This window comes from Elaeis guineensis, chromosome 3 (genome assembly GCF_000442705.2).
Source record: "Elaeis guineensis isolate ETL-2024a chromosome 3, EG11, whole genome shotgun sequence".
NCBI classification, from domain to species: domain Eukaryota; kingdom Viridiplantae; phylum Streptophyta; class Magnoliopsida; order Arecales; family Arecaceae; genus Elaeis; species Elaeis guineensis.
The window spans coordinates 121,111,817-121,135,687 of NC_025995.2; the positions used below are offsets into that span (position 1 = coordinate 121,111,817).

Consider the following 23,871-nt stretch of genomic DNA (forward strand, 5'->3'; position numbering starts at 1 on the left):
TTCTTTTATTTTTTAAATTATTTTTGAAATACAATATAATAATATAATAAATTATAATAAATAAATAATTTTATTAATAATTTTTTATTATATATTAAGCAATAAATTTTAATGATTGTCATGCATATTAATATCAACATCATCAATATTTATTGCATGCTAAGTGGTGAATTTTAATGATTGCCTAATGCTTGAGAGCTATCTCTTTCTAAAATAAGCCTGAAGCATGACTCTTGTTTTAAATTTTAGGTCACAGATTAAAAATATCAACTTTCAATATTGAGTCTGAAAGTTAATGGTGATACTGCAAAACTGATCAATAGAATCAGACAAATTTAGCCAAAAAGATTGCATTAGATAAAGTAAGTGATGGACTTCCTCCACCAATTCATTAAACTGAGGATCCAAATATGCCACTAGAAGAAGGAACCCTCATCTCCCACTGCTACTGCATGTATCGCGTTGTGCTGCTTTTGCTAACTATTTGGTAAAGATGGGGTTCCATCTCTCAACACCATGGTCTAGACAAGTCCAAAAAATTGTTATAATATAAAATATGGATATTTTATATATTTGCAAAAAATGATAAAAATGAGCATACCAGATGATACATCCTGAATGCTCTACTAGCACCCAAATAACAGCCCCCACTTATCCCTATTAGAAGGTACTAAAATAACCAATGAGCCACGATCACATGAGCTATTACAACCATGCTAAAAGAATTCTGGAGTCTTTCATTGGCTAGACGATAAATTATCAGCTCTACCCTTCCATTACACAATCTCGATAAATTTATAATGTGTAAGCCATTATTCCCTAACAACCTAGGTGCACATCCGCAGCCCCTGGGGGGAGGAATAGCATGCATCCTCCGGATGATAAGTACGCACCTTTATCTATGAATTGTAAATTCTTCAAGATCCTCCAAGCAAGTGAACACTTGCTTTACATACATCTCCCAGAGATAGACTCCACATGCATTGAATTCATTTCTCCCACAAACTTTGAACTCATCATAGAATCCATTGATACACTCCAAGTATCACCCGGAGTGTATCAGACCTCTACACTTCATCTCTCTAATTGCACTCCTTTCCACCTCATACTCGACTTCGCATATTATTAAACTCATATTGAAAGCTTAAAAGTCTTCTATTTACTTTCATGGGAGGGTCTATCATCATGAACCTCCACCATGGTGCGAAAACTTTTTCTATCTTTGATGGTTTTATGGGGTCCGATTTGTGGGATCACTCGAGGATTAAAGTCTGGTTCACACTTTTCGAGAGTCCGACCAACTCTCCAGAGACTACTCTATCTCTTTTCCCTAGCTCTAGCTTAGCAGGCTAAGCTAGGTCATCTTTTCAATGGCAATGCTAGGGTTTGGAATGGGTGCTATAATCATATTGGAGAAGTCGAGTGCTGGTGGATGGTTTGAAGATGAGACCTCTTGTATGCGAAGAAGGATGGGAACTACCTGAGCTTTAGTTAGTGAGCAATTTTAATTTTTCAAAAATATTTGATTTGTGCATGAAAAATACTATGCCGACCCAAACAAGGTGTAGTGTATGGCCTGTGTCATGAAATAAAAGATTCAGGGATCTGTCTCTCCCTTCTCTTAAGCAGAATATGTAAACAAAATTTATGCGAATTTTGCTATATTTCAATCATGCCTCCGTTTGTGCCTTCGTTTTGTGCAGCAGATAAAGTCGTCGATGTTTTCTGTGACCCTGCTGCAATGTTGCAAGTAACATTGTCCTAGTAATTAGCCTGCTTGTTTGCATGGAGGTCCATTATAACCAGGGCTGAAAGAAGAGAGCTTCTATTATGTTGGCCCAGGATATTGAGTCAGACCAGGCTTGTTTCGTCCAAAAGCCATACCTTATCCAGCCCCGGTCACAGATGCGGATGCGGATCCTCTGCATCTGGTGCGATGACATGAGTGCAATTGTTGGCTTGGCGAGGACACATGGCCAACGTACAGCGCGTGTAGGTACAACGTTATCTGGTGCCGTCATCTTAAAAGTGCTCGACGTTAACGTTGGAGTGACACAGTCGACCCCAATGACGGCGCACCCACCCACGTCTCTCGGGCATCCTACGGGCGGCATCCCTTTTTCATCAGCCCGCCCGCACGTTGGATCGAGAATCCGCATAGAAAATAAATTTGCACGCGTCTCCAACTCATTACACCGCGTTTAGGATCCTGGAACTCTAACACGGCCTTTATATATCAGCGCCCGCCAAGGCTCTCCCAAACTTGAAACAGCAATACCCCTCCCCCTAATTTCACTCGGTTCTCTCTTCCGCATCGCCTTTCTTCTCCTTCCCGTCGCTTCTTCTCCGATTGGAACCCTAATCCTTCTCTTCTTTTTCCACCGGCGTCCGGTGAAACCGAGCGGCCGGCGGTCGTCTCTTCTGGCGTTCTTGGGCTCCCCGTCCCGGTGAAACCCCAATCCTACCGACATTGGCATCGTCATTTCGCCGAGATTCTTCTGCTCAGCGATCGGCCCGTACAACTGGTGGAAGAAAGAAAAATTCTTTGGATCCCGAGAAGATCTTGAAAAGACCATAATTTATAAGTGGAGAGACAAGAAAAAGGACCTGAAGGTGTCTTGCTGCCGTCTTCCTTCTAATAGTTCCAGTCTTCCTTGTGTTTCCTTCTTTGATTTTTTTTCTTTTCCTTGTCTGAATATTCTATATGTCGTATCTTTTTCCTACCGTTTAATCTCAATATCGAAGGATTTTCTTGATTTGCTTTTGAAGATTTTTTTTTTCTTTGAAAATTCTGTTTCTTCTTTGGGATTCTTTATCGTTTCAGTATGCATGTTGTGTTCATATCAGGTAAATAGCTGGTTCGTAGGTAATCAAGAAAGAGTTGGGTGGAAGAACCAACGGCTGTTCAGTGCTTGTCATAGTTTTGTTTGCTTGCGTGAAATAAGAGAATGGGATTGTGCTAGTTTTTCCCTTTTTTTTGTTTTATTTTTGTTTTCAGGTGCATATCATAGTGGTTGATTTAATTAATGTAGCGAGGTGCCATCATAAAATATAGATGCAGTCTTTTACAACCTAGTCTGGTAATAGCTATTGGCACTAAGTACTCTGTTACTGAGCATGGTGATAGGTTTCCTATTTGACAGATGCATAACTTTATTATTGGAATTGGGCATACGTTAGCATCCTAATTTGCCCATGGAACGACTAAACCTCTTATTGATTCACAAAGAAATGCCGTTAGGCCCTTTATATACATGAGCTGGTATATAGCATGTTTAGCTTTAACTTTTGTGCCCAGTCACATTTATTTATTTATTTGTTTATTTATTTTTACAAGTCCTCCTGTAGACTTGACATACATTTTGCAGTTTGTGCAATTATTGCAATATGCATATGTAAACAAAGTACACTCGTACATGCATAGATATATTGTGCAATACTCACCATATGCATCATGTTTGGATTTCTTGATATTTTACTTCCAATATCATGCAAGATGCTTGTGCTTGCAAACCACAGTCCATTGTCTTTGCATCGAGCCACAGAATCGAACAAGAGAATCACATGTAAAGCAAGTGGTTAAATTTTGTGATCATAGTTTTTGTAGAGAAGACATTGCTTATCCTTGCTGTGTTTTTAAATCTTTGTTCTGATATGTAAGAATTACTTGTCTTTTTCAACATGATAAAAGGTTTTTTATTGAGTAATAGTAAGAACCATGTTTATGCTGATTATGCCTTTTATTTTAGTCTCATTTTTCTGCAATATGCATGCTTTGTTGTTTTCTCTTACATCATTGAGAATGTATTCTTTCTTCTCAATAGCGACTCTGTTCAGATCTGTTATTTACATGGAATCTCTTTGCCTGACATTTTTAGTCTGGCAGTAAAGAGATTATATGGGTCCTACGAAAAAATCTCGAGTTGTGAACAAGTGCTCATCTAAAGCTAATGAGGAGCGGCCCGATAATGATGGAACCAGCACAAACAACAGGAAAATAAGAGTAAGCTTTTTATCACCAGAAGAATCATTTAGTTACATGTCTGATCATTTGCTGTTGCAATGGAGTGACTATTTGATTGTTTTATTTTGGTGGCTTCATTTTCATAAACATGCCGTTGAAAAATAAGCATTGTATATTTGTTAAAAAAATCAATGCAATTTTACTTTGTAAAATTTGTGCCGGAGGTTTCCTTTGTTTCATATAGATTGAAGCGTTCCACTTCTATGTAGGGAAGATGTACAATTATTTGATCCTTCGGTTTGGCAGTAGTCTTGCTAGCCTAACAAACTGGATGTTAGAGTATTTGCATATTGTTTCTTCTCTTTAATTTTATACATTTGATATGAGTATATGACCCACCTTAATCAAACTAACCATTCAAATTAATCAGTTTATTTTATTGAATAAATCTATCAATTTTAAAGAATTGCATGATGTCAGGTGGATTCAGCTTTCGATTTTGTTATTATTTATTAAATAAAAGGAAAGAACATCTATTATTATCCTTTATCTTGTTAGATTGGTGAGATATTATTAATCTTTTCCATGTTTTTTTATTGGCCGTTCTGTATCTAGTTAAATACTTGTTGACCCACGTCAAGGTAACACATGCATGCAAAGAACGAGGTAGAAGGATCATTTTATGGGGACCATGATGATGATAATTCAAAAAAAAAAAAAAAAAAAAAAAAAAAAACTTTATTCTCATTTTCAAGAATGAACATTTCAGACTATATCACATTATTGAAGGCCAATGCCCTATCATTTTTAAACCCTGCAATGTTGCAGATGTTATTTTTCACAGTCTGCTTGTATGCAATAAATAGAAACCATGACATCTTTTTCTGCGGTACAACATTTGTATTGCATGGGATAATGGGTTCTGATTAATTGCATGTGTTTGTAATGTAGGGAATAATAAAATGAGCTGCCTAAAGAGACTTATAAACATGTAAATTTAATCAACTGCTATTACACAAGCAAGACAGAAATATAGTATGTCCTAGATTCTTTCAGATGAAGCAAAAAAAAAAAAAAAAAGAAAAAAAAAAAAACTAGAAGTTGATTAAGATAGATGAACCTTATTTTTTGTGGTAAGAACTTAGTGTTTTCTCAATTCTTTTCTGCATCATGCTGTGTACATTTGAAATGCCTGTGTCTGTGTCTTTTCTTTGTATGGTATGTCATGCTCTTGGTTTGAACTGCTGCTATACATTATGTGGCTATTTTGCTGGAAAGACAATTTCTCTCAACTGCTTTGGTTGAACTGACCTTTCTACATAGAGTAGTTTATTGGCTTGTACTTGGTTATTTTAAGAATGAAAAGGGTTGAAGGTATTACTTCTTCGGTCATCTACTTCTAAAGTTTCTGAGGTTAGATTGTGTATAGCCTTCTGCGACATTTTTTTTCTTTTTGTTAATTTTTGAGAAGGATGTTAACTGCTATCACATTTGCACTAATTGATGCAAATGAGGCTATTTTCATTTGCTAGTTTATGTAAATCATCCCCACTAACACCATCCATCTGTGCAACTGTGTTGGAGATAAGCCGCAGGTGCCCCTGTTTCAAAATTTTGACATGCTTCAAATTGTTGGATATGAATTGCAGGTTTTTCCTGCATCATGCAATTGTACACGTGTACTAGTGCAGCATGCCTCATGTCATTTTCTGGACCTATGACACAGAGCTTATTTGTGCAGAAGAGGAAATCGTCAGATGTGCTGGGTTCTCGATGGAGCAAGGAAGATTTGAAACGCTTTTATGAAGCATATCGCACATATGGAAAAGATTGGAAAAAAGTAAACCATTTTACCCAATCTTGTTTTGATGTTAGACTAAAATAGGATATACCGGGCTAAGTCAAAAGATAATTTTTAATAGAATATTCTGATTACATGCTTGTGCTTGCAAGTGTTTGTGTGGATTTGCAACGTTTTAAGACATTTTTACTCTTTAATGAAGGTAGACAGTTGCCCCCTTTTTTTTCTCTCTCCCTCCTGTAATCCTTCTATGGTATGAGGTTGCTTTTGTTGGCTCTCAATTATTTCTCATGCTTTTATTTATTTGGATTTACAGGTGGCTGCAGTTATACGTAACAGATCCATTGATATGGTGGAGGCCCTTTATAATATGAATAGGGTAAGCATGCCTGCTGAATTTTGATTGCATCATGTATAGTTCTCCTGGGTTTAAAGCCTCCCATTCTATTTGCTTCTGGTGATGATGAATTGCCTGTGCAAAACTTTTTTTGTTTTTTATATATTATGAACCTTGAGTTCTTTGCAAGCATTTCAACTCGCACTTTGAAAAGAAAACAAAAAATATGGAAGGCATCACACAAATTTAAAACCACACTGAAACACACACACACACACACACAAGCACATGCAACTAGTCAACACTTGCATTGATGCTGCTGTCATAGGAGCTTGTCTTCTATCCTTAGCAGTTGGCTTCATGATAGGTCCCTGTCTTGGCTAAATCTGCCTTGATTGGATTTTAATACTAATTTAACAAGGGCTCTGTCTGGCTGCAAAATGTTTTCACACCTTAATGTCTCATGTTATCTCTTGTTATAAATTCAGCGGAGTACATGCCATCCACCTAAATTTGAATATATGGCTATTATGATTTACAATTCCAAGAAATTGAGAAGCCAAAAATCAAACAATTTGGAGGTTTCTTCGCTGACAAATACATAATAAGTCACTTAAATTTAAAATTGACATTGATAATCATGAGATATAATATCTGAATGCCTGTAGCTGGAAGTCAAAATTTGAGGTTTCTTTCCCTCTTGAGTGGTCATGGATAACAATCCTGTTAAAAGGTTTTTGATATAGTATATGGTCTGAAAATACTTATGTCTGCTGAAATTTTTGTTATATATGTGTTTCTTTCTGTATACATCATGATCAGGCATGTTAATTACTGATTTAATATGGCCACCATCAAGCTGATGCCCTTATCTTTTGTTACCGTCCAATTCTTATTTACTAGATGTTTGGGCAAGAATCATCCAGAACTTTAGAGTCTGGATTTTTATGTATTTTGTGTTTTGTGGATTGTGATCAGCATTTTTTTCTTTTTGTAGTGGATGGCTTGTCATGTATTTTGAACCAATGAGATTTGAATTTGCATAAGCTAACATATATACACCCCCAAAAAAGAAACTCCCTTTTCCATTCTTCTCCATTTATACCTATTAAGGGTTGCATACATTGTCACCAACCTCTCTCAACTCTTTCAAATAGCACATTTTGTTTGTCTGAGCATTATGTAACACCGTGCAGCTTTAGATTAGATTTTGAGCTAGGTATGTAATATAAGAGATGTTTTTTTCCCTATTATTTATGTTTACTATTAGTCCTATACGGTAAGCCTTCCCATCCTATGTGGATTTTTTATCTAACTTCTGAGTCAGTGCACTTCCATTCATTCTTTTTGGAGTATAATCTACACATCATTAAACACACATAAATACTAAATTATATGGTTTTCTATTGTTTGATACATTATATGGTCTACTGCTGATCTCATCTTTTTTTGTTTGCAGATTCCCCTTTTGTCTACTATTAGCATCCTCTTATATATTTTTTAAGCACATTTCAAAGTCCTTTCACTATTTTCCTGGTAGCTGTTCCTTGAAGCAGGAACTATGTGAATTCTTTTCCTTGGTTTTTTTTTTTTAAAAAAAAAATTGTTGTGGTTAAGTCTGGATCTCACCTATTGACACCTAAATAGTTTATGTTTTTGTCAACTACCTTTAAATTCTCCAGGCACTTCTTTAGTTAATCTGATGAAATTAATGTTATATAAGCATTGCATTTGCATTATGGTGGAAGATATGGTTAAGGTTCCTTAATGTCTGATCCTCTGATTTTAGCTTTAATGTAGCTTTTACTAGCATATCTATTGTTGATCGCTTAGGGTAATAGTGTATTCCAAAATCATGTCTCATGATTGTTCATGTTGTTTCATATAAGTATGTAATGGTTGCTAATATTTCTCTTATCCTGTTCTGTAGTAACTTGGTTCAAATTAAGCCTATTAGTTTGCCACTTTTCTTTGTAATGTATCAGCCTTCTATGCTCTTTCCTATCATAGGCATTTCTTATTTGAATTGAGGCATGGTTCTTGTTAGTCCGCCTCAAATTGGCAGAATTGCGATTATTCTTATCATCTTGAAATTCTCATGACTCTGATGCAGTTGATGCAATGTTTTTATTCTACATTAAGGGCCACAAGATAATCCAGTCATTGAGATTTGAGAACACAATTTTCTGTTTGACCTTATGGTTTTGGTGATCCTATGGTATCATTTTTTCACCACTAAATTTTTTACTTGGTGAACAAGGATCCATAAAGCTGACCCCAAGTAGTTGGGAAAAAGGCTGGATGGTTATAGTATGGTTATGTTATATGGTTTCCTTCCACAAGGGGATTATAGGAGAAAGGAAATTCTTGGAAATGAGTGAAAATGGTCTCTTTAAGAAAGACAACTAAGAAACTTCTGAAAATATTTTTCCATGCATTTTGCCTGTCTAAAATTTAAAAATTCCTGCCAGTCTCCTGCACCATGCGCATGTTGGAGTGCCTGTTTCATGCACTTGCTTCAAGGTGCACTACTCTCCATTATCAATGTGGCAATTATGCTGATTTAATATAGATGGATGTTGTCAAAATCCATAATCTTCCCTAAAATGATTTTGTCAAAGTGGTAATCAGTCAGCCAGATCCAGTTCATTATCTTGATGGTGCCAACAACCCAAAATTTCCAATTTAGAAGGTTAATTGCTCGAGAAGAATTTTTTTAGTCATGGATATTTTTGATGATTAAGACCTGAAAAATATGCATGTCTGGTTATGATGTGTTTTGGGTTGTTACTGGCTGGTGAGATGATCTGTTGATTGATGGATGCAGTTTGGCCAGTCCTGCTGCAGCTGGTTGGAACTGCTTGTCTAGAACTGTGTCATATATTGCTTATGTTATCATCTTTTGCATTGTGTGTGGGCTTCACGTAATATGAACCTGTAGTAAGCACAGATTTTTTCTTTGAATTTGATAATCTAAACATAACTGTGCAATTTCAGGCATACCTGTCTCTTCCAGAAGGCACAGCTACTGCAGCTGGATTAGTTGCAATGATGTCTGACCATTACAACATTCTGGTGAGAATCAAAACTCACCTCTTATTTCTGCTATTTTGCTATAATGCCTATGATGCCTTTGCTAACTTATATTTTATATTATATTTAACAAGCAAATTGTTATTGTTATCTTTCACTTAGAAGAAGAGTAGCTCAAAATCTTCTTTTGACTAATTAAACAAAAATATAAACTATGTATGCCAGTGTACCTGTTCTTGTCAAATGGTAAATGCTATATGATGGACCTGTTTTCAGTGCATTTTCCATGACCACATTGAGATTTGGAGAATGTAAAAATGCGAAGTCTTATGAGCCTTTTAAAGTTCTCTTAGTTGGGTGATTGATGGCTTGGTGTATATTGCTTGTCAGGAACCTTCACCATAGTAGAATGGTTCAACTTAATGGTGACATATTTGCTAGTAACTCTGTGAGCTAAGTGCATCCACCCAATCCCATGATCCTTCCGGTAGATCATAATGACTTCAGCAAGATACTCACTATTAGTAGTTCAAGGATGCAACCACCAAGTTAAAGATGTCACTGCATGGAAATTTAATTGAAGAATTCTGATGCTGCCACATATTGAACCCATTCTGGAGTTTATGAGGTTCATATGAGATTAAGAAGTAGAGCAGATAGCAGATAAAGTGTAGATAGGATATGTGTGTATATATTCACATCCGGATCCATACCTGATTTGATTTAGCAGGCATAGATAAGGACTACAGATATTAATTAAATGGTCTTAACTTGCATTTGTATCAGGATATATTTTGAGATGGAAATAGATATGGATGTATATTATCCAATCTGGACTTTCTGCCCTAATCATCTGTATATTCATCCATTCTTTGAATAGTTTCGTATGTAGATTTTATGTTGCCGAGCAAGGTTTGCCAGACTGGTACCAATGCTTGTATCAGCCAGCACCTGGGTTCGATACTGTTGTGGTATATATCATATCAAGTTGGGGCATACCAAAGCATGGGCAGGGAGAGGGAGGAAGAGAGAGAGTGAGGAGGGAGGGAGGGGGAGAGAGAAGGGGGGCTTACAGAGAGGAGGGGGGAGAGGGAGGAGGGAGGGGGACGGGGGAGGCTTACCTCGAGGGTGATAGTGTTAGTTGGCATCGCTGCATTGAAGGGGGAGGGGGAGGACTGAGGAGGAGAGGGAGAGTGAGTGAGTGAGCATTTGAGTGAAGAAATAAAGCAAGCAAGCGAGATTGTGGAGAGCCCATGAAAGCTCTAGAACCATTGAAGCGGGAGGGGAGAGGGGATTTATAAATCGAACCGAACCGATGAACCAAACTTTCCCAACTTTTTGTTGGTTTGTTACAGGCCAAAATGCCCAACTCAGGTTAGTTTGGGAAATGTTGTTGTAGAGTTTGTACATGAGTTTCATACATGCAACTTCTATTTTTTGCTTGCTTATTGCATAGAATCTTTTGTACAGTCGCCTTTGTATGTTATGAGAGAAGAATTCTTTACTAGCTTAATTTCTTGGTGCTCTGGTGACTCGCTATGATATCCAAACCTCTATAGTTGGTATCGTGTGAATATATTCTACATCATTTTTTTCCTCTTTATGGCCTTTCTAAAAATTATTTTGTTTTACGTATTCGGGTCCATAACCATGGGTTCCAATGCACGAGATCTTGTAGTACTTATCAATGAGGCCCTATCAATTAGTATTACACAGAAGAAATCAATTATAAAAACTAATACAATTAGATCAGCTCTTCATAGATAAACTTGGGATTTGCGATCCTAGGTAAGATAGGATCAGGATCAGGGATCCTTTTCTATCAGATAGGAAGGGCTGTTGCACAAAATGTACTTCTAAGTAATTGTCCTATAGATCCTATATCTATCTATATGAAGAAGAAATCATGTAAGGAAGGGCATTCTTATTTGTACAAATGGTACTTCGAACTTGGAACGAGCATGAAGAAATTAATGATACTTTTTTATCTTTCGAGTTGTTCTGTCGGATCGGTAGCTCAAAATCTTTGGTCTTCACCCGGATCCGATGAAAAAACTTGGATCACTTCTTATGGATTCGTTGAGAATGATTCTGATCTAGTTCATGGCCTATTAGAAGTAGAAAGTGCTCTGGTGGGATCCTTACGGACAGAAAAAGATTGCAACATGCTGGAATATTGAGACTTTATTTTTAGATATTGCCTAAAGGAGAAGAGCTTTCGTTAGGGATAGTTTGTGTTTATTTTCTCCTAAAGACTCTAAATTCTATGCTTGGTTATCAAAATTAAGACAACATACATCCTTATTCACTAATATAACTTTTGAGTTACTACCATTGTTGAAGCAGTGGAAGCTAGACAGGTGATGTTTGTCAAGGGTACGGGTGTCTTGATGAATCCAACATGGTAATACCTAGAAGCTTACACTTGGAAGCATGGTTTGCTATACCCCCTCATATGGGCTGTAACGTATCGTATCAGTAACAAATTGATATGGTGTCTCATATCTTACCAACATTCGTATGTTGCCTCATATCATACCGAATCACATACCGACATTGTAATAAGATGCTACTGATACAAGTTCGGTTTCGAGATGGTGAACATTACTTGGAAGTAATTATGTACTAAATTTCATATTCACAAATGAAATAGGTGTAGTACCAAAGAGATACTGAGGTTAGCTTAGATAATTGGAAGATGATGGTGATCCAAAAAATGGGTGAGCAAACAAGAAATAAATAAAATATAATTTATGAATATGTGTGGGCATTGGTTAAATATGAATTTGTTAAGCACATGGTATTCTGTATCGGCCCGAATGAGCCGGTACACCTTGTACTGAACCGTGCTAGTCGAGAGCCGGTCTGATTTAGGCTGGATTTTCAGAAAATGAGCTGAATCGGATTAAACAAGTCGGTTCGGTACGGTATCGGCCCGAACCATCCGATACCAGACGGTTTGGTCCGGTTCGGGGCCGGTTCGGTCTGGTTTGGTCCGATTTCTTTTTTTTTATAGTGCCAGTGGGTGGGAATTTTTTTTGATTTTTTTTATTATTGACATGATACGGTACAGTCAGATATGATATAGTACCGTACTATATCGACCGACAACCAGTATGGATTTCGGTCCTGAGTCCACGAACCTTGATTAAGCATAACCATATCTATAGCCAACAAGTCTTACCATAACAATGAGTTTGGCTTCATGAATTCCACTTCACTGTTTTGTTCATTGTTAAATTCAAACATATGACATTATTAATTAATTTGGATCAATAATGGGTGAATAAATAAATAATAACGCCGTAATAAAAATTGGGTGATAGGCTAGTGAAGTTGATAGTAGGAGAGGACCAGTTATCATTAGCTCATTTGCCATAACTAGGAACCAATTTGAAAAAAACAATAGTAAATGATTTGGAATTAGATACATAGATAACTGCAAAGAATTCTAATCAGAGAACTGATGACTGTTCTTTGGTCACTGATGCAATATAGGAAAGGCCTTGGGTTCTGATTTTGGATTGGGGATATGATTAAATATCTTTTTTCTCAAAGAAAAGATCTTTATTATTGTTTGAGATGAATGCATGTACACATGTGTATGGTCTTATAAGGTCATACTACAAATAGGGTATACCGGAACCATATACGTTGGTGAAATGAATGCTCCCTTACAAATGCTGTGTCACATGCACTCACACATGTGTGTGTGTGTGCTTGTTTGTATGTGCATTCATGTGTGTACAAGGAATAAGGATATCCATAACAAAGTTTTACGTTCCAGCGGGATAGGGGGCGTCCTGGCTGTTCCATCCCATTTTTAGAGAAAACGGGACTGAGATAGGCGGAACTTCGAAATCCATTCATGTAGGGAGTAAAGAAGAAAGAGGAAAGATAAAGAAAAGGAAAAAATGAAGGGAAAGAAGAAGAAAAATGAAAAAAGGAAAGGGAGATGAAAAAGAAAGAAAAAAGAAAGTAAAGAAAGAAAGGTGGAGGAAAAGAAAGGAAAGAAGAAAGAAAGAGAAAAAAAAAAAGAAAGGAAAGAAGAAAGAGAGAAAGATGAAGGATATTCACCAGGATGTATGATCGGAAAATTTGTTAGGACGGATGGGACAGCGAGGCAACCCGTTGCATGAAGAAACCGAGACACCTTTGTTCCATGGGATTTAAAACCTTGATCCATAAGTTGTTGCCTTATGATAATCTATAATATTCCTTGCATCTATATCATACAATTCTATTTAGGAAGTGTTGCATGATGTTCAGCTATATATTTGTACATAAGTGACATATTTGTTTCATTTATTTGATAAATAATAATTATTTATCAAGAAACTACATCTCATTGTGTTAGTGATATCAGTCTAATTTCTCACCTTCTAAATAAGCATATTCTTTAACTAATTTGGAAGTTATTCTAGTATAGGGAAAATGACATTCTTGTGATTGTATTCCTAGTTTTTCTTCACTTTCTTCAGTCTACTTTTGGTCATGTTAGAGGATGGTCAGAAAGGCCTGATTCCTTTTTGTTGTCTGAAATCACTAAACCATTAACTTACAGGATGGAAGTGACAATGACCGGGACAGCAATCAAGTGTCGAAAGCATCTCACAAGTCTCAGAAACATGGCCATGGGAAACCTCCACTTGACATGCCAAAAGGATGTGAAGGCCCTCATCCTGATTATTTGCAAAAGCTGTCAGCCATGTCAAGTTCTGGGTGCCCACCTTTATTGAAAAACCGTTTTGGAGGCAAGTATTGATCAGTTGGTAAACCAGAATCTTGCTTTGATCGCTATATTTATCCTGTTGAATATAATGGTCTACTAGTTTCTCTTAGCAAACAGCTGCATTCAGTTCATCGATTGAATGGAATATCCTGAATTTTGACAATCTTTTGTTTAAAGTTTAATTTGTTGGTCCTGGTTGTTCTGATGATGGATTTTTATGTCTTAGAAGAACATAACATTCTTTTCTCAAACAGCTAAATTTGCTTCAACCTTCAAGTGGCATCCAGACCTCCCATTTCTCACATGGTGTCTATTTTCTTATGATATCCTTAATGTGTTGGTGTGATTACTAGACAGGAGCACGATGACTAGAGGACTTCCGAAAGAGGTGGTTCAGATATGTGTTTGTGTGCATATCAAAGAATTAGGAAAAGTTGCAGTGTTAAACAGAGACTTTAATCCATTAAAGAAACTTGAAACCAGAGCTTGTCAATTTGTTGAACCCTTTGAAGTCCATAAAGTAGAATATATGACATTTTATAACTCCAAAAGTATAGGATGAGAAAACAAATAAAGTAATATATATGTATGTATTTGAAACGAAAATATTGATGTTGGAACTGTGGGAATTGAATACGGAGTTGGAGGTAAGGAGGTAGCACAAGTGAAACCTCGATAAACACTCTTTTCCCACAAGGAATCTGCCAAGGGGATGGGAACAAGAAGACAATGAGGGTCTTTCCTACGAAGTGAAAGGCTATATTTGCATTCAAATCATCAGACCTGGAGCTGCAATTTCATGCATGTCTAGATTTTGTATAAGCCTAGATGGCAATTCTTCAAATCCATGCATTTACTAGAACCAACTTCCTATAGCTAAACAAGACGCCAAGAGAAATAAATTCTACATCCCCACCAAGTACCTAATTAATTAAGAGACGTTGGGTAGGAGAAGACATTAAATGTGCCATCCAAAATTCAATCTGGCTTACAAATAGGATCCAGCATCTGCTGAAATTAGGCTCCAAAATGGCTGGGTTTATTTGACTTTAATAGCCCTGGACTGATAAAATAGCTTTCCACTGTCCAGCCTTCTTGGGGCTTGAACCATGGAAAACCGCGGTGTCGAATATTTAAAAATCTTTATTCCATTACATGTCAAATATATTTTATACAACTCATAATTTTATTCGTATTTTAATTTCCATGCAACTGGAGTAAGTGGAGTGAAATAACCAAGAAACCTGACAGCAGTTTTGGTAAAGAATTCAACAAAGCTTAATGGTAATCTCATTTACATGAGATGTACTTAATAGGAAGGAGTATCAGAGAAAGTAATTTGGTAGGTTGTTGAAAGTACATGGGATAAGGCTTGTTGGTTAGGTTATGATTACTTTCACATTATGCTGTACCCTGTAAGTGCCACAGAGCAAGTTCCTTGCCCATTATTTTCATGTAAAAAGATGGTAATCAGGAAATGATGAGGGTAGTGCCATGTGTATGATGCAGAGATATCATGACATAATTAAATAAATAAGCTCAAGGTTTTTAATTCTAATTCTTTGTTGTATTTAAGGAAATCAACATGTTGGTTAAGTACTTTAAGAAAAAGAATATGCTTTAAGTTTTGCCAGTCATTTCCCTATGTCAAATTTCCACATTTCTGTGATAGCACTGGAGCCTCCTTAGTTTGTTTGTATATGTTTCTATGTGTATACATTTGATGTAAGGTGATGTCAGTATCATCTTTCATAGACCTCATTTCTTTGCCATGGTGAAGCAGTTGTTAAAAATGGCAGCACCTGTAGTGTGATGCAACTTTAATATAATATATATAGGTGGGGACATACTGCTGAGTTCTGGCTATAATTTTAATATTGAAATTGGGATTAGAATCCAGAATTGAACTTGAGACAGAGTGATAGACTGTTCCGCAAGTTTTTCTATTTCAGAATGTTTCTGCTAATGTGGAAGTGATAGATGGTAGGACCAATTCTTAAACTTTAGTCATGGTTCCTTTTCCCCCCGAAATATAAGAATGTCCTGTTAGAAGATTCCCTGGTGCTTCATGATATTAATGCAAATCCCTTTGGAACTGCATAAACTTGAGTCACTATATGTGACGTTTCTAAGAATTAATATTTTGGTTAACCTACAATTTTAAGTGTCTGGTAGTTTTCACGTCTGTTACCAAGATCATGAATAAGGATTGGGAAAAGTGATTTACTTCAAGAAACTAGGATATGCCTGGAAAGTAGGCAATCTTTTTCACTTCTGCTTTCCAGTTGAATATGAGATAGGAGCTGGACTATGTTAAATTGATTCCTTAAAAGCTGCGAGGACATGTGATCTAAGGACCTTATCCAAATGGTAGGCCTTAAGTCACTGAATGACATCCCCCATTCTTTTGATTCAGAATGTACTCTTTCAAACTGGAGCTATGTGTTATGTTAGAGTATTAGGGTTGTATATTGTTATTTGAGTTGCGACAATGGTATTTTAAACCCTTAACAATGTAGGAGGGCCGAGGCTGTTGCAGGCTATTATGAGATAATGGACTTAGTTTTGCGCATTATGAGATCTTGGATGATACAATTCCATGTGGAGGCCTTGTTCTTTGATAACTATCGGTGGTGTTCATTGAATCAGCTTGGTGACTTGCGAACTTAAATATTGTTCTCATAGGAGTCCTTTGTAGGTGACTTGCAGAGTTTAAATGAGAAAGCATATGGTTCTGAATTACATATATTATGGTAAAAATGTGCATGGAATTGTATTTCTAGTTCATGGAAGTGTTATAGGGGGGAACGGCTTTGTCTCGTAGGTATATTTCTTAGAGGCCTGTATGGGATTGCTTTTGGAGGGGCCAAAAGTGCTTTTCGGAGTCCAAAATGTACTTTTGGGCGATATATAGGTGTTTGGTAAAAAACCTGAAAAGTTGAAAAACCCATACTTGGCAAAAGTTCCAATTGGAGCTCCTCCACAAAAGTGCTTTCTGAAGCTTGTCAAGAAGCTATTTATGTGACCAAAATAGTCTGGAACTTTGTAGAATTATATCATTTAAAAATAATTACATTATTTATTATAATATTTAGATAAAATAGATATACAAATTATATCAATACTTTACACTATATTATATTAATATGAAAATAATACTTTAATATAATATTATAATTTTATACTAAAATAATAATATCACGGTCATATATTGTATTAATACCAAGGTTTTCTGTAACGGTACCGGTGGTCGGATCGGCCGGCCGGCGGTACGATACGTCACGCCTCCGTTCCGTTCCGAACCGAGGCGAACCGACGAAGGAAACCGGAAAAGAAAAAGAGAGAAAGAGAGAGAAATAGAGAGAGAGGGAGGAAGGAAGAAAAAGAAGGAAGGAGATCCGCCGGAGGCCCTCCAGCGGACAGCCGTGGCCGTCAGGCGGCGGAACGGCCTCCCGCGGCTCCGCGCGGGGAACAGGGGCGATCCGTCCTTGTTTCTTGATTTTTTTTAAAAAATTTTTTCAAAATGAAGTCGGCAAGTGGTTTGCTGACTTAATTAAGTGAAGTCGGCAAATCATTTGCAGACTTCGTTTTGAAAAAGCTTTTTAAAAAAAAAAATTGAGAAACAGGGGCGATCCGCCCCTGTTCCCCGCGCGGAGCCGCGGGAGGCCGTTCCGCCGCCCGACGGCCACGGCTGCCCGCCGGAGGGTCTCCAGCGGCCCTCCGGCGGATCCCCTTCCTTCTTTTTCTTCCTTCTTCCCTCTCTCTCTCTATTTCTTTCTCTTCCTCTCTTTTTCTTCCCGGCAACGGCATGTACCGTTTTGCATGCCGGAACCGTCTCGGTTCCCCGTCGGGATGGTTTGGCACGCCCCATACCGGGCGGTTCGGCCCGGTATGGCAAACCCTGATTAATACTGTACCATATAATAATATAATAATTATAATTATACTTATAATATATTGATGTAAAACATGTAATTATACTATTATTTATTATAATATAATATAACATTGTAACAATACTATACTATATAACAATATATTAATATGTAATAGTAAAAATTGTACTGTGTTATATTATATTGTTTTATTAGATGAAATTATATTATTATAATATATGATATGATATTTTAGTATATCAAATTGTATTATAGTAATATTCTACAATGTAATGTAATATATTATCATATAATTATATTATATTATATTATATCATACTGTATTATTTTATTTTATTATACTATACAATACAATATTATGTTACATTACAATATGATAATATAGTATAATATATTATATTATACTAATATTATGATAATACTTACTATTGTTATTATTATATCATAATTTAATAGTGTAACATTATTATATTCCTATAATATTTTACTATTATACTACAATGTTATACTAATCAAAATAAATATTTGTAAATTAAGAATACTATGTAATAACAGGTCTTGATCATACAAAAAAGTTAAAAAACTAAAAGCAATATGCAGTATCATTTATTATCATTTTCTTATGCTAAATGCACTTTTTCATTTGGGTAACCAAGCTGATATTAAAGTTTCACAGCACTTTAGAAATGCAGTTACTAAACATCAAACAATTTTTTGTTTTAAGCTCTACTAGCAAATGCGCTACTTCCAAAAGTTTTAATACCAACAGCAATCTCAAACAGGGTGTAAGTCTATATTGTCTAGAGGAGCTTTACTCCTTCGGCCCAAAATTTGGTATGCATGCAAACTTTTGGAGATATTATCTTAGTGCATGTGTCAGACCCTTTATCTTACCCATCTTTTTATATATTTAAGGTCTTTTTTCATCTTTTGTTGTGGTTAAAGTAAATAAACTTGAGGATAACAGTAGTTTAAGTTTGAGTTTGGGCCCACTGAATGCTTTGTTGGCAGCTTTATGAAAGGATTCCTTGTGTTACATGGTACACCATGGGATTGGGCTTGTATATCATTTTTTTTATTGTTATAGTACTTTTTGTGAACTAATTCACACTCTTCCAGGACAATCTCGAATCCTCATTTTTTAACAATGATTTTTGCTGCCCCATTGTTCTGATTTGTTGCATTATGGTCTTTTGATTAATATCTCATAGTCAATATAGTTGTTAGACAACAACGTAAGGTGGGAAAAATGAACTTATTAAGGAAACAGGAAACAACTCTTGCACTGTGCTAATGTTCTTCCCCATTGGAATTTCTTGTGGGTAGTTACATGTTTCCCAGGCTGTTTTCATGTCATCCCCTCTTGCAGAAAACCCTAAGTGAAGCACAAGCATGTTCTCTTGAGAAATGCAAGGGATTGTGTAGCATGCTCTCTGTGGAATAGCCTTTGCTTTTCAAAATGTTAAAACATCACTGTTTGAAATCTTGTTTCAAGAGTCGCACAACTCGTGGACTAGTTTCTCTTAGCTATAGTTTTTTGTTATCCTTTTATAACAATTGAAAATTGTTTCTCTTTTAATCTTACTGCATGATATATGCATGTGAAACTGTTAGGTTTAAACGTATAATTTAGTTATTGACATTTTATATTGGAACTTAATGCCAGATTTGTTTGGCGGCAATTGGCCTCGTGCTGTTGGAAAGAGGACTCCTCGCTTCCCTGTTCCATTTTGGCACGACAATAATGAAAGAAATAATATTATTTCACCAAAAAGGCATGATTTGAATTTTAGGGAAGATGCTTCTGCTGATGAAGGTGTACATGGTGCAGTTTTAGCTTTAGCAGAAGCTTCTCAGAGAGGAAGGCCATTACAGATTTCTGAGACATGTGATGGAAAAGCAGAATGTGTCGGATCCTCTCCCATGTGGAGTGGTAAAACAGGGGTAGTTATCTTCATTTTTGTTGTCAATATATTGCTTGGTTTCATTTTTCCATTCATGAACGGAACAAATTTTTTTTTTTCTATTTTTCTCTGCGACGAGATTAGCATGCTCAACCAGGTATGACCAATCCTGGTTACAATAGTTTTGGAATTGATCGCGAGTCTGTGCAAGGTAGTTTGCAAAGCATGGAGGCAGATAATGGGGGTTTCACCAGTGATGCTAGACTATCAGATATTGAAGGTACTGGTGCACGTAAAATTCAAAGTGAAGTGAAGAAGTTGCAAGGAAAGAAGTCAAAAGGTCCAGGCATCCAGATCCACCAATTTGATGATGCAAGGGAGGCTTGTAGTGGTGCTGAAGAAGGCCATAATGTCAGACATGTTAAAGATGAAATTGACACAGAAGTTAGAGAACAAAAAACTGCCATAGGTTTGCAGGATCCAGGGAAGAAAATTCACGAACTCTTTTCTCCAGGTATATTGCCTTCTAATGCATTTTTCAGTTATGACCTTCCATTTATCTTCTGTTCCTTAGTAGTTATAAGATGGTTTTCCTTTCTGATATTTTGTCATGCAATCATAAGATAATGCCTGTATTCACTCTTCCAGTGTCAATTGTAGTTCTTTATCCAGTTAATTAGTTTTGTAAAATAAACTCTTTTAAGGCCTTCATAATTGTCAAAATATACTTTTTTATCCAATGACTTATCAAGTTGGTAAAATTATTGGGGCAGTAACAAATGACGTGGGTTCGAATCCCACTACACATGGGTGGTTGGATGGGAAACCCCTCCTTTTTTCTCAGGAAAAAAGTCCTTCTCATTTGATTGTTGTCCTCACATGCAAGTCTCAGAAACTTCCAGAAAGGAAACTTGAATTTGTAAACAAATTCTGTAGATTTAAATTATTATTGATGTAATATATCATGCTTGGATTACAATATACTCAACTGTTTTAGTGCTTTAAAGTCATCTTTAAGTTTATTTCCTTTATTTTGTTATTCTCTTGAAACTAGCATAAATTTGAGTATATGTTCCTTATTCAATGATTGAAAATTTTATGGAAACGTTAGATATTCTTGTTGACTTTTTTTTTTTCTCTAAATGTAGATGAAAGCTGTGCCCTAGATGCTCTACAGACTTTGGCAGATTTGTCTGTGAAGATTCTGTTGCCCAATTCTGCTTCTAAATCTAGTTAGTTTTCTTATTCCTAAATTCTATAACTAACCAAAACTCATAGATGTTAGATATGGTAATTTAGAATTTTTGAATTTTGATGTTGTATCTTTTTCTTCATCATACTTCCTAATCCTCTTCTGAGCAAATAAATATCATCCATGGCTTCTTTAACTTTCTTGTAGATACTTGCATCCTCACTCAGGAACATGAGAACTTGTTACCTTTGTTGTCATTTAGTTAACTTTTTGCAATTTGTTTCTTTTTCTCCATTTAGCTGTGCACCAGATCTTATCTATATTCCATGTAAAATCAGATATGTGTTTTTGGGTATTGTTTCCTCGTTATAGATAATTGCTGATCAGTCTATAATATATTTTTTGGTGAACAAGTATAAACTAGAAGCCTATGAATATGTTACATAGTCCCAACAAGTATAACATTCATAAAGAGAGATGCATACATACATTACAATTTGGTGATTATCTAATTTGGTTGTTTTTTTTTATTGATATAGACATTTGGTGTGAAATCAGGCATATAGACATGTACATTTTGTTTTGTTGTTTTATCTCTAGAGTCATCTGAACATGATAACGAGCAAAAAAGAAGTGTTGATTCAGCATTCACATTTAACATGCCTGTATCAATGACAGCAAAGCAAGAAAGTGATAAATCCAGAATCTCTGTCATAAAGGATAGGGGATATTCTTCAGATGTTGGGGTTCATGTTGTTCAGCAAAAAAGTGTACATATGAATCTCTCGCCTAACGAAAATTCAATCTTTGAAGCAAGGAAGACAGTCTACTCATCTATCAGTGAGATGTCAAAAAGAAAGTGGAAGCACCCAGAAGAAATGGTAAGAGTTTTATGAAACTAAGTTGATTGGATCCATTCATCTCCATTACGAGTAATCCTTTTTTAAGTCTCTTGTTGCGTGATATGGATTTTGATTTCTTTTTCTTTTTTTTTTTTGTTTGTTGCAAATTTCAAAAGCTGAAATTCAAATTGAATATCATCTTAGTGAATTTTAGAAGAACGTGTTTATTTTTCTCCAGTTGCATTCAGAAACTTTGTTGCTTATTTTGTTGGGTTCACAATTGATGTGATCTAAATATACAGATTCTCTTTGTACTTGCTTATGTCCATGGTCTCAAAAACCGCCGGCAGGGGATGGTGCTTGTACCATACCATTCTGGCATGAAACCGGCACCGGTACCAGTGTCGGGATGCCAATGTCCTATGTACCTGTATTGTATCGGTCTATATCAGTCTGTGCCAGTGCATACCGATGCTGCTGTACCAGTGCGTGGTGTAGTTTTTCCTCTTTTTATATCATTACTTACTGCTCTATTCTGATAGGAAAATGGTATGTAATTCAGTATTGCTATTTTAAAACCTTGCTTACAGCCACATATTCTAAATGTTCCTGTGTCAACTCCACGAAGCTTTAAATTTCATTAAGTAGTTATACAAGAATAACACATGCAACCCTGTACTGTAAGGCACAGTAGACATAATTATCAGCTTCTTGTAGACTGTCAATCTAACATGTAATTGAAGTTGCTCTTTCAGGACATGTTTAATTAACTAGTCGACAAAGTGCAATATTCTAGATTTTGGTGGAGTATGCTCATCCTTATCATGTTGAGATGAATGTCTGTTAAAAATGTGCTTAAGAAGTATTGCTTGAAGCCTTGAACCCTACAATGTATATTGATAAACAGTTTTTTTTTTGGGTGCACAACAAGTCTTATGTGGAGCATGTTACTTTTCTCATCTCAAATTTAGCTCCTATGGTTCATTGAATTCTTACAGCAACTTGTGGAAGTATTTTTGTTTCTCTTAAGATGATTTTGAGAAGTTAGTCTTTTTGTAACATCACATGGCTTGGAGATAGCTAATCTGTATATATATTGCATGGTAAGACCTATTTCTACAACTCATCTCTTCCTGATCTATGGCCACTGATATAGGATTATTGTTTCTTTGTTTTGGTTCTTGTTTTATGAACATGGAATTAGATACACAACCTGTGAGAAAGAGGTGAAAGTATCTTCTTTTGTTTATATGGATGTGGTTGTACACTAATGTGAAATGGTTTGAATGGCTAGAACCTCATGTAGGTAGATGAAATGAGTAGTGCAATCTCTCTCTCACTAATTTCTGATATAGCATTTGCCTTTTTGGTGTCCTTGTCAGATCTCTGTAGCAATAAAGCTTCTGGCTAAAGTTCTTGTCAATAGCGAACCTGCTTTATTAAGTGGATAGAGTGATTTCTATACGTTCATTATGTTAATAAGATGTTAATAAACTTTCAAGGCTTGCATTTAATTCTACTGTTCATCTCTACATGTGTATAGTAAGGCAATTTTATTTTTTGAATTAGAACCTGGCACATGCAATGCAACTAGCTGTATCTGATAGGCAGCAGCATGCTTGTTTGCACATGCAGTGCATGTGAGTGGTTCAAGAGAAGTTGATGGACTAGCAGGGATGTGGGAGGAAAATTAATCCTCAGCTGCTGGCGCTAAAAAAAATAAATAAATCTGCGTATATGCCATATGAGTTACCCTTGCCAATTGGGATTCTTGAAAAATTGGGGAGGAGACAAAGGGCTCTTGCTTCCTTCTTTTCCGAATTGAGGCTCATAAGAAAGGCATAGGAATTCATACAAACAAAAGAACGAGGCCTAACTAAAACACATCTTAGGTGACAATGCAAGTGATATTGAAAAAGAAAATGTTTGGTGTGACTACTTGTGAACCCTTTATAGTTTACATAGTGGTAAAGTTCATTTCTGCTTTCTCTACAAGTTCACTAATGCGATAATATTCTCAAACATGGACTCAGAAATTTGAAGTTAACAATTTTTACATCATAGAATGCCGAACTGCCCCGAATCGGGTGGTTTGGGGCATGCCAAACCACATGGGCGGCCAATTGGTGTGGCTTAGGTGTTCGATTTGGAATGCCGACGAAAATGGAGC

The 23,871-nt window shown here is 36.2% G+C and overlaps 1 protein-coding gene across 1 annotated transcript in view; it reads left to right on the forward strand.

Annotated features, from left to right (window-relative positions):
• The first annotated feature begins 2,235 nt into the window (after positions 1–2,235).
• The window catches only part of LOC105040469 (protein ALWAYS EARLY 3), a 34,885-nt gene continuing 13,249 nt past the window's right edge, over positions 2,236–23,871 (forward strand). Inside the window, 10 exon segments of the mRNA XM_010917006.2 lie at positions 2,236–2,613; positions 3,879–4,003; positions 5,706–5,804; positions 6,082–6,144; positions 9,100–9,177; positions 13,700–13,889; positions 19,430–19,707; positions 19,812–20,181; positions 20,816–20,899; positions 21,538–21,740. Coding sequence (XP_010915308.2) covers positions 3,899–4,003; positions 5,706–5,804; positions 6,082–6,144; positions 9,100–9,177; positions 13,700–13,889; positions 19,430–19,707; positions 19,812–20,181; positions 20,816–20,899; positions 21,538–21,740 — 1,470 coding nt within the window. The 5' untranslated portion in view covers positions 2,236–2,613; positions 3,879–3,898.